The 11,277-nt window shown below is 35.1% G+C and overlaps 1 protein-coding gene across 7 annotated transcripts in view; it reads right to left on the reverse strand.

Moving 5' to 3' along the window:
* Nucleotides 1-11,277, reverse strand: part of Me2 (malic enzyme 2) — a 76,554-nt gene that overhangs the window by 33,501 nt on the left and 31,776 nt on the right. For all 7 annotated transcript variants that reach the window (XM_010621731.3, XM_010621730.2, XM_033757601.1 and 4 more), the window contains exons 4-11: nt 10,176-10,325; nt 7,983-8,058; nt 6,543-6,704; nt 6,016-6,119; nt 3,527-3,636; nt 3,338-3,435; nt 2,910-3,023; nt 145-259 (exon numbers count right to left, since the gene is read on the reverse strand). In XM_010621731.3, the coding sequence (XP_010620033.1) occupies nt 145-259; nt 2,910-3,023; nt 3,338-3,435; nt 3,527-3,636; nt 6,016-6,119; nt 6,543-6,704; nt 7,983-8,058; nt 10,176-10,325 (929 nt within the window). The remainder of the gene's footprint in view (nt 1-144; nt 260-2,909; nt 3,024-3,337; nt 3,436-3,526; nt 3,637-6,015; nt 6,120-6,542; nt 6,705-7,982; nt 8,059-10,175; nt 10,326-11,277) is intronic.

The following is an 11,277-nucleotide window of genomic DNA, read 5'->3' on the forward strand; positions in this document are numbered from 1 at the left end:
TCCTCCATGATAATGAGGGACAACTATAAATTTTAAAAGCTAAGTAATATATGTCAATTCATTTTTAGTAACCCTACATTACATGGTGATTATGACTGGCAACATACAGTTAAGTAACAATTATTTATCAACAGTTTTACTTACCAATTATAGCTGAAGGTTTAAGAATATTGACTGCATCTTCGAAAGTATTAGGTATGCTCTCTGGGGCTGAGTGTACAAATGGTTCCTGATGACTATCTATTTTAGCATCCCGACCCTGATATTTTAAATAAAATACAGTATTTTTTGATAAATGCATACTGAAGATTAAGTGAAAACACATTATGAGTTATATACTGTTTCTACAATGAAAATAACTTTTCATTTATTGTTTTCAACTCCTATCTTCCAATTCTAACTTCATAATGCCCATAAATATAAAACATAAATCAAATCCATTGTACCCAAGAACTTATTTACTTAGGGTGGGGGTATAGCTCAGTGCTAGAGTGTGAGCACCAAAAACAAAACAAACCAAAACCAAAATTCAACTATTCTATAAAATCTTCCTATATCCAACATGGCACAAAGGTCTACAATGAAAATGAATTTTAGAATTGAAGATTTTTCATATTTTAGAAATATAATATAGTCATAAAGTATTATTGAATCCCTGTCAATGGGCAACCCCCCCATCAAGTAAACAAACATAAATAGTCACACCAAGTAAAAAGGTTAAGACCATAGTTTCTCATAGTTCAAGTCAGGTTTTGCTACTAGATAAGTTCAGATTAAGTAGATTTGTCACAAAGTGAATTTTAGGAAAAAAAAAATAGGGATGTGAGAACTTTTAAGATTTCAGAACTGCAGAAAGACATCTAGGACTTTTAATACCAGGAGCACACAAATGAGGAAAGGAGAATTCTGTTTCAATATGACTAAATAAAACATGCTCTTCTTCCTAAATCTCCAGTTTAACAAAAAGCATAAAACATAAAAATTAAATCTTTTTTAGTGTGGCAAAGCCAGAAGAGGCAACACTGACAGGTTAGAACAATGAAGAATTTCTCAAAGACGTAAAGCAGGGCTGGGGATTTAGTGGTTCTAGCGCCTGCCTCACAAGTGCAAGGGTCCGAGTTCAATCCAAGATGTAAAACAGACAAGAACATACTACATACATATAAAAAACAACCAGGCTGAGAAACCCATATTCTTATCATGATTAAAGAAGACCTCTACCCAAAAGTATATTTTTTTCTATCAGAATTCCAAAATAACCCCACATAAGAACCAACAGGAGGTAGAAAAGAATCATACCATCATCACTTGGCTGAGAAGTTAATGAAATACAACCTGAACACATCTGCTTCTCAAAACAGGCTTCTTGTGCTTGCCCCATGATTATCAAAGCTCTCTAGGATGACAGTTTAATAAAAACTGTTTCAAAACAGACAACAAAAGAGACTGGAAACCTAAAGCCCACAGGCCAAGCTAACTGTATACACTAAAAGAAATATATTCTCGGAAACTGCAGGGAAACAGATTCTCACTCATGCTAAGGAAACACACTGTAACTATCAACACTATATTCATTCTAGACTCACCAGTATGATAACGAATCACAGAACATTTGATGAAAACAAGCACTACAAAAAAAAGCATCATAGAAATATGTACTCCCCTACCGCCTTCCAAAAATGAAATGTCATTTTTTTTTTTTTTTTTTTTTGTACCGGGATTGAACTCTGGTCCTTGTACTTGTGAGGCAGTGGCAGAACCACTGAGCTAAATCCCTGGCCCTGAAATGTCTTATAATCCTTGCATTTTATATACTAACAAATATGGTAGTTAAAGCCTCCTTGGGCTCAGTAGCAGTTTAATGATTCCGAGCACAGACTTTACATTCAGGTATTTTTGACTTAAATTCTACCTCCATCACTTTTAAACTGCTGACTGTGGAGAAGTCTCTGACCATTCTGAACTTTTGTTTCCTCAACTATAAAACTTCATAGAAAAAAAAAAAATCTAAAAAAATCATAGAATTTTGAGAGGACTAAAGGATAATAATGGAAAATAATGTCATATTTTAAGATCAAATCATAATATCTGGTACACATCAAACTATTATTTTGTTTTAAATTATGTTATGTTAATTACATTATGTCTTAATTATGTTAAATTAAGTTATTTGAGCCTCAAGATTTCTCATTCATATACTTTAATTTTTGTTTTTGTTGTTGTTTAATAGACTACTGGTACTAATTAAGAGGAAAAGATTTTAGAACTGGAGCAAAGTACACTGAAATAGCCGGCTCCATATATGTAAATGGTAAATGACAAGTAACTGCTATATCATTATACTAGGATATGTTCACAAAAATATAATAGCACTATATACTGGATAGATTGAAATATGAACCAGTTTATATTTATATTTCAGTATCACAGAGTAGAAGATCTATACATTTAAGCTAATAAAAACAATAACCAATGCAAAAGAAGGCAGGAAGGCCTGAATCGTACAAACCTAACGAGAGAGCTCCTCATTATCCATTGATTGGTTTCGCGAATACTGGCTTTTGCAGAGGGGAGGGTCTAAAGATTTTTTTAGATTGTGGGTTAAAGAATTTCTGCTCAAATATTAGATGTACTGCTAATAATGTGAAGAGGACATTCTAAGTTCTTATTAAAAACTTAGTTTTAGGGCTGAAGTGTAGCTTGGCAGAGTGCTTCCCAAGCACACAAGAGGCCCTGAGTTTGATCCCAAGCACTACATAATGAAACAAAACAATACTCCCTTAGCTTTATAAGGGTTAACTGTAATACACAATGGTGATTTTATCTCTTAAGGAGCAAGAAGCAGTAAAAAAAAAACCAGATTACAATTAAAAGCATGAAGCAAAAGCGTTTAGTCTTAAATACCTTACCTTAACTAATAAACCATACTTGTCAAACATCCAGATTTTCTTTTGCGCCTCTTCTTCTGAGAGGCCATTTTCTACCATAGACATAACTATAAGATTTGCAATTCCAAGGGCAGCCTGTCCAACAAAATACAAGAATGAAAAGTAAAGACTAGAGTACAATGAGATGTTTGAATTACTTTATTTATCAAGATTATCTCATGAGGGATATCTGGTTTATTTGTCCCTTACAAATAACACAATAATTGATTCTTTGTGATATTCTCTCTAAACATATTTTAAATTATTTATTTTATACCAAAAAATTCATACCCTCTACTTCAACAAAATTATAAGCTCATCATGCTCTTTTCTTGAGCATCAACGTTTTGTCCTACTTGATAATTCTAAGAGAGTGTTCGTTTTAAATTCTCAAATTTGTAAGAGCTTACCTCTCCTGCTCCAAGAAATAAGATTTTGTGGTCTGAGATTGGTTTATTAATAACTTTTTGGGCTGCAAGAAGACCTGATAGAGCTACTGCAGCTGTTCCTATAAGAAAAACAAAGATTTTTAAAAATAAAAAAGGCATATAATAAATGTTTAGTAGGAATTAAAAACCTAAAGTTTCCTTTTGCTTTACCTTGAATGTCATCATTGAAGGTACAATATTTTTCTCTATATTTTCTCAAGAACCTGAATGCATTATGATTTCCAAAGTCTTCAAATTGAATAAGTGTGTTCCGGCCATATCTAAAAACAGCAAAACCCATAATGGTTGTATTGAAAATACCACTATGAGACAGCTTTCCTGTCTAATATTCCTTTGGATAGCATTTAAAAATATAAAATGTATTATGTTAAAGGTCATCTAAAAATTTTCAGAGCCTTGAAAGACTAGGCCCAAAATGTAGAGATCTGATACTTAAAAAACAAAACAAAACAAAAAACAAAAACCATGAGGTGATTAAAAACAATGTGGCAGCATAATGGACCCATGAGATGTCAAACAGTATAAACTATTTCAAAGAGCCTATAAAGGTGTACAGCATATAAACACTAAGTAAAAATGAAGAGACTATGTCTCTGGGTCTCAGAAACTATATATTTGATATACATATCCTCCTTAACAGTTAAATAGCAATATGGGACTATATACTACATAAGGCCAAAGGAGGGAGAATCTTGAATGACAAACTGGAGAAAAAGGACTTTCCTCTACATCCCATGTACAATCACTGAAGGCTTCAGAGGACAGAAGAATTTAAGTAGGACTCCTGTTAGCAAGCATGAACTCACCAGTAATGTACTCCACAGTGTTGTGGAGAGAGGTAGGAAAAACAGGAGAGGTAGCATTATATTATATTATGATAATGAAAATGCCACAGGAGGCCAAAGGACAACGGTGAGACATTAGAACCAACAAACATAAATTGGTGATGAGGACCAACTGGGAAATGAGGGAGAAACTGTTATAATAACAAAGCAACCTGGGTGACGAAGAAGATCCTACTGTATTGTCAAAGGTAGGGAAATAAGAGAAAAGGAGGAGATGATAATGTCCAGGAAGAAGAAAAGTTCAGGTTTGGATTTGTCAACTTTGGCACTTGTTATGGTTTATATTTAGATATCACCCCAAAGTCTCATGTGCTTATAGGAGGGGCTTTTGGAGGGTGACTAGATCATGAGTTTGTGATACTGGATTAGTTCACTGATGGGTTTAAAGTTGGGGTAATATTAGGAGGTGAAGCCTTGTGGGTCACTGGTAGTGTAGCTTAGAGGCAATACATCCATCATGCTCCTTGATCCCTTGCTGCTTCCTGCCTGCCATTCCATGAACCCTTTCTCCTCTGCCATGCCGGCCCTACCTTGGAACCAGCTGACTACAGACTGAAACCTGTACAAACTGTGAGCCAAAATAAACCTTGTCTCCTTTAATTTGTGGGTGCCAGATATTTTGTTTCAGCAATGAGAAAGTAACTAAAACACCCCTGAAAAGGAATGAATTTTTTAGTATCTTACATATGCCAGTAATTTAAAAGGTAAGCCAGAGGTGAAACATAAAGACAGAGTTTGGGGTGTATCTTGTGGCAACCGAAAACCATTTAGAAATGTCAAACAAAAGAATGACATAATGAAGATTGATCTGGTGTCAAAATGGAGAAGAACTGAAGAGAAAATGGGCGCTTTAGCGAAATCCGAAGAGGGATAAGGAGAGAACAAGATTGTGGTAATGGAAGAGGCATAATCTCTCGGACTACATGGGTGGCTGACGAGGAAAAGTCAAAAGTAACACCAAGATCAAAGGTTTGGCAATAGGGTAACTGTTACTATCATTAATAGTGGTTGGGACTACAGAAGAAAGGCTGTTAGGTAAAGGAAGAAACTCTGTTTGAAACATGAATATGAAGCAGCAACAGAAGATCCCAATGGAAGATTCCAGCTGTTAGAAATGCAGAAGTACAGGGATCAGTTTACACAGGGTTAGGAGTTATGTGCCTAAAAGTCAGAGTTCACCATAAATGTGTGTCAGTTAAAAAGTACACTAAGAGTTATGGGTATAGCTCAGGGGTACACCACTTGGATAAGTGTGCATGAGTCCCTAGGTCTGAAACACACACACACACACACACACACACACACACACACACACACACACACACACACGAGCCACAGTTTGGAGGGCTCAAAGAGAAGAAGGCCATGTAGTCATCAACACTTAATGAAAGACAGCAAGAAGAACTTGTGAAAATGATGAGTCTTTTAGTAGTCAAGAGAAAATTTCAAGTACATAGGAGTTGGAAAACCTGGCCAGATATTGCAAAGAAGTGATGAAGGAGGAGCACAAAGCTGCAGAACAATTTTAATTAGTGGCACAGTAGTCAGCCTGGCAGTCAAGGATTGAAAGGAGGATTAGGATTAAGCGGTAAGGGTTGTGGTGAGGTGAATGTAGACTTCATTTCAGATGTCAGGTAACTCAAAACAGCAAAGCAGAGCAATGCTACCACCTTGCATCAGCATGTTACCAAAATTTAATCTGCTCCTGCTTATCTTTACAAAAAAAAATAAAACAGAACTATGGTCCCCCCACCAATAAAAGGTACTTTATGTACTTAAACTTTTTAATGATACCTGTCAGTAATTGCTTTCATAAACTCATCAATCAGATCATCATAAAGTTGTGTGCGGTCTCTTTTCTGATACAAGCCCATGTAAAATGGATCTTTTAAGAGTGCCTATAAAAAAGGTAAAATTTCTTATTACATTACTAGTTTAAACATATAAAACAAAAATGATAGTACTTCAAGAAACTTTTTTTTTTTTTTTTGGTACCAGGGCTCGAACTCAGGTCCTTGCACTTGTGAGGCAGGCAGCAGAACCACTGAGCTAAATCCCTGGCCCTTTACAAGAAACTTTTAATAGGCTTAGTTAACTATTACTTGTATAAATATTAAACATGCAGTTTAAGAAAAAGATCAACATTCAATTATAAGATTTTCCCTTCTTTCTTTATTTGTTGTGCTGAAGACTGAGGCCAGGGCTTTGGGCATTATAGACAAGGGTTCTACCACTGGGTTACATCACCAGCCGAAGATTTGCTCTTTTTTGTTTTTCTTTTGACTATAGGAGGAAGCTCACAAGGGAAAAATATTACTCACTTGATTGTCAGTTCCGACATCAATACAGACAGGCAGGCATCTATCAGGCCGTATTCCTGCACAAGCTGTATATAAACAAAGTTTTCCTACTGGGATTCCCATTCCGTAGACACCCAAATCTCCAAGACCCAGAATTCTCTCCCCATCAGTTACCACAACGGCCTTAATTACAAAAAACAAACACAAAAAACACACATTAAAAGTTGCCCCAAATTTGGCATTAGTGAAATACATTCAAAACAACACTGATTCTCTTCATATATTTTCACTTTTAGAAATAATTAAAATTGTTTCTCAGCTGACTTACAATGCAATTTAATGAAACATATATAATCTAGAATTTCAGCATATTACAGTACATTAAAAAGAGAATTACCTAGATTTCCCTCTGACTTAGGTTTGGAAACACAATGCTTTCTGTCTGACTGAAGGACCAATTTGATTGTTTTATTTTTTGCAGTATTGGGGATTGAACTCAGGTATACTGAGCTCTAACTCAAGCTTTTTTGAAACAGGGTCTTGCACAGGCTGGCCTTGAGCTTGTGATTCTGTCTTAGCGTCCCAAGTAGCTAGGATGAAAGGCATGCACCTTTGCAAAAGACTACAGAAAAAGTGAACAAAATTCTGATGAAGAGATTACCTTAAGAAAAAAAAAGTTTAGAAATAAACAATATGCTACTTCAACAGAATAAAGTAGGCCAAACAAGAAAACTCTTAGCAATAGTAAAAGGAAAAAGATTTGTTTTACCATTTACAAATTGCATATGTACATATAAGTTTTCAAGATGACACTGGTTAGTTATCATACCATTTTTTTTCCTAGAGTATCTGAACTAATGAATCCATCAGTTTATTTTGATAAGAAAGATACAGGTAATAAAGTCAAATAAGACTACTGCCTAAAATAAATATGAAATCCTACCAAAAGACTTGAAATAACTTACTACATTCTATGTATGAAAGATAGTCACACTGACAAACATTTATACTATACTATATTTGCTAAAGTTAAAACTGTTTTTGAGAGTTTTATACTTGCTAAGGATCTAGATATATTTTAGTGTGAAAGAAAGGCATAACCATTCCTCTCCAATACCCTCCAAAATAAGTCTCTATAACATTTTAATGTATTTTCCCACCTAGAATGTCATTAGTGAAACAAAAAAGGAAGACAGGACCCTGGAGCGGCAGTGGCAGTGAGAGGGCTCACTTACCTTATGTACCAACTCCATTTTCTTTCTCAGAGTCAAGTCTGTGTTATGCTATAACCCATTTACAACTATTACAATTACCATCTCCTCAGACACAAAGCAGTACATTTGCATGTACAGGAGTGTAAAATAAATCAGAGCAACAATGAAAAACTGTTCTTGGCAATTCAGAGGTAACTTACAAGGAAACAGAAAACATTGTGAAAAGGAGGGTTGTGCTATTAAGTACCTTAACATGATTTTCTGGCCAGTTATCCACAATTGATCTAACATGACCTCTGTCTGAGATTGAAATAAATAATCCCCTGCAACAGAACAAAAACACCTTTGCATTTCATGACAGTTTTTTGTTTCTAATCTTTTCTCCATAATTGGAATGCTTAGGTATTTTAATCAAATATCTAGACATGGTATAATTCCCAAGCAAATTTAGTTAAGTCACACTGGTTTATTTTCAACTATTTCAGACCACAATTACATTGTTCACATTGCAGTGGTAACAAAGATTTAAGTGATGTGATGATTTTACTCAAGAAGAAGTGTATCCACATCAAATAAACAATATATTTCCAGTAAAAATAAATTGTAAAGATAAACCACCAATATAAGAAAACATAGCAAGCCAAGTTAACCACTGTTAAAACTCACTGAAACTCAAAATTGAAGAAGCAAGAAGGGAAGAAAATTACAGTAAATTCACATGAAGGATTAAAATCAAGTAAAAAGTTGACAAAAAGTACATATCATGTACAATATGCTGTTCTGAAATATGTATGCACTGTGGAACGGCTAATGAAAAGTTAAGCATAGTATACTGTTGTCTAATTGAAATAATCCAGATTTTAAAATGGATTGAGATGGCAAAGGGAGAAGGAAGGCAAGGAGATAAACAGAGAAAAAAGAAACATACATTCCAAAAACAGGTCAAGCAGAGGTGGTTCTTACTGCCTTCAAACTTATTTCTACATTTAACTTTTTCACTGATATCTTAACTTTGGTATTCCTACAGTAGCTCCAATCAGGGTAGTCTAGCAATTTTTCAACCATGTCTACATAATTATCTGATGAGCTTTAAAGCATGCTAGGCCCCACAGATTCTGATTTAATTGGCTGAGAGTTGAGATTAATCAACCAAACAAGATTTACTGACCATCTCTGACATTCAAAACAGAACAACAACAATAAAAAACCTCCTATGTAGTCTTCTGTGCAGGGCACTCTTTGCCCTCACTCAAAGCCATGTTCTATTTCTCATGTCAGTCATCTCAGGGTGGATGTGAGCAGGACACCAGGAGCTTTTATGAAACACTCACACCTGAACCCAAACAGAGAGCACTGGAATCAGAATCCCGATGGTAGGCCTCAGGCAGCAGTGTGCTTGTTTCCCTCTGTTCTTTAATCTGGGTTGAGAAACACTATTCTAACAAACTACCAAAGCAGTGAACAGATGGATTATAACATAGAAAGGTTTTAGATATATTAATTGAAGGCAGGATATGGATTAGACTAGAGAGCATTACTCAGTGTCTTCCAGGGAATACCTACAACACAATCACTCAAATCCAGACCCCCCAAACCCTCTTTTATCAAATGAGATGAAAGCTGGCAGGGTCCCCACTTTTAGTAAGTCCAACAAGTGCTTCTCATGCCCATTAAAGTTTCAGAGCCACCAGAATACATGAAGAAACACTGAAGATAAATGCTATCACATCTTAACAGTGTACATTTGTATCAGTAAGTTAAATGGACATGGAGAAAATAACAGAGATTGAGAAAATTAAGAGGTTAAAAAAACAAGACATACTTTAAGTAAAAATAGCATGTTTATAATGCTTATAAGTTTACAAAGAACCACCATCACATTAGTTTCTTCTCAATTGCTTTTAACAGGTACATTTACTCCTACTGGACACATGAACACATTCAGAGAATTATGTGGCTCATTAAGGACTTATATAATGGCCCATTTCAGTACTCTTTCCATTTAAAATATTTGGAAATGCTAGAACCACATGATATTGAAATTCATGAAAGCTGATTTAAAAAGGAGAACAAATAATAGAAATTAAAACTGACAAATGAGAAAGAATCAATCCCTTAAACAGGCAGATTCCCAAAAACATTAATGCTAATTACAGAGAATCTGCCACCAGAATTAAGACCATTTTGGGGGAAGATACAAAAAGCACACAATTTTTCTAACATTCAAAAAAATTAAAGAAAGAAATGAATTATGCAATTCCTACAAAAATAAAAGATATAAAACCCATGCTGGGTTTTTAATTAATTTCTCTTAATCCAAATTAAGCTTTTGTGAGATGGCTGCAGTAAGACTGTAACACAGAAATTTAATAGGTGTTATGGAATGGTTTTTTTAAACACAATAATCATTTGCTTATATATTTTTAAAAATTGGCCTTACTTAGGTCTTCTAAAGATGTGTCCATATTGGGAACAAGCAAGACCAACTGTTGGTGTGTATACAATTGGCATTAGACTTTCAAAATCATCTTGTAGTATTCTATAAAACAGTTTTTCATTTCTTTCTTGTATTCCCATGATATAGATGTATCTGAAATAAAGCACAGTAAATAATGTTTTGTTTTTGCAGTACTAGAGATTAAATTCAGTGCCTTGCATTGAACTGTATCCTTAACCCCTTATTTATTTATTAGAGACAGGATCTTGCTACGTTGCCCAAACTAGATTTGAACTTGTGATCCTCCTGCCTCAGCCTCCCAGAATGCTGGGACTATAGGGTGTGTGCCACCATGCCTCCTCTAGACACAGTAAATAATGTCCAAGTCAATCACTCTGAATCATATTACTTTTGGTTTTTGAAATTTTTTTTGATTAGTGAATTTTTGCAATATGGAATATTTCCCCTTCTTTCCTTTTTTGGGTGTGTGTGTGTGTGTGTGTGTGTGTGTGAGAGAGAGAGAGAGAGAGAGATGAGAGAGAGAGAGAGAGAGAGAGAGAGAGAGAGAGAGAGAGAGAGATTGAACCAGGACTTTACCTACAGGAGGCAAGCACTCAGCTATACTCCAAACTCTTGGCTTTTTAAAGTTAAACCTAACTATCTAAGGGCCTTCCTCACCTCCATCTCTACCCCCTACCCCACAAACCATAAATCTTAAATTATCACCAAGTTTAACACCCAGAACTAGAAAGAAGCAAAAATATAAATATATAGTACTTAAATGATAATGATGAAGAAAATAACAAGAGAAGCAATAGCTAATGTTTACTGATCCCTTACTGTGAGTGTCAGGCTCTGCATAAAGCACTGAAAATCGACATGTAGCCCTTTCTTTTAGATAAGAACTGATCTTCAAGGAGACTGACACGTAAATAAAGCAAAATGAATTGGCATTCGTTCATGTGTTTACTAAGCACCAACAGTGCCAGGCACATTCTGAATTCCAGGATCCTAAGTCACTCCTCCCCAAGGTTTTAAATATACAGTTCAGAGGCAGCACAAAAGAGGCAATGGTCACTCTGTATGTATGTATGTATGTATGTAT

Source organism: Fukomys damarensis, unplaced genomic scaffold (genome assembly GCF_012274545.1).
Source record: "Fukomys damarensis isolate Sample0158 unplaced genomic scaffold, DMR_v1.0_HiC HiC_scaffold_30, whole genome shotgun sequence".
Lineage (NCBI taxonomy): Eukaryota > Metazoa > Chordata > Mammalia > Rodentia > Bathyergidae > Fukomys > Fukomys damarensis.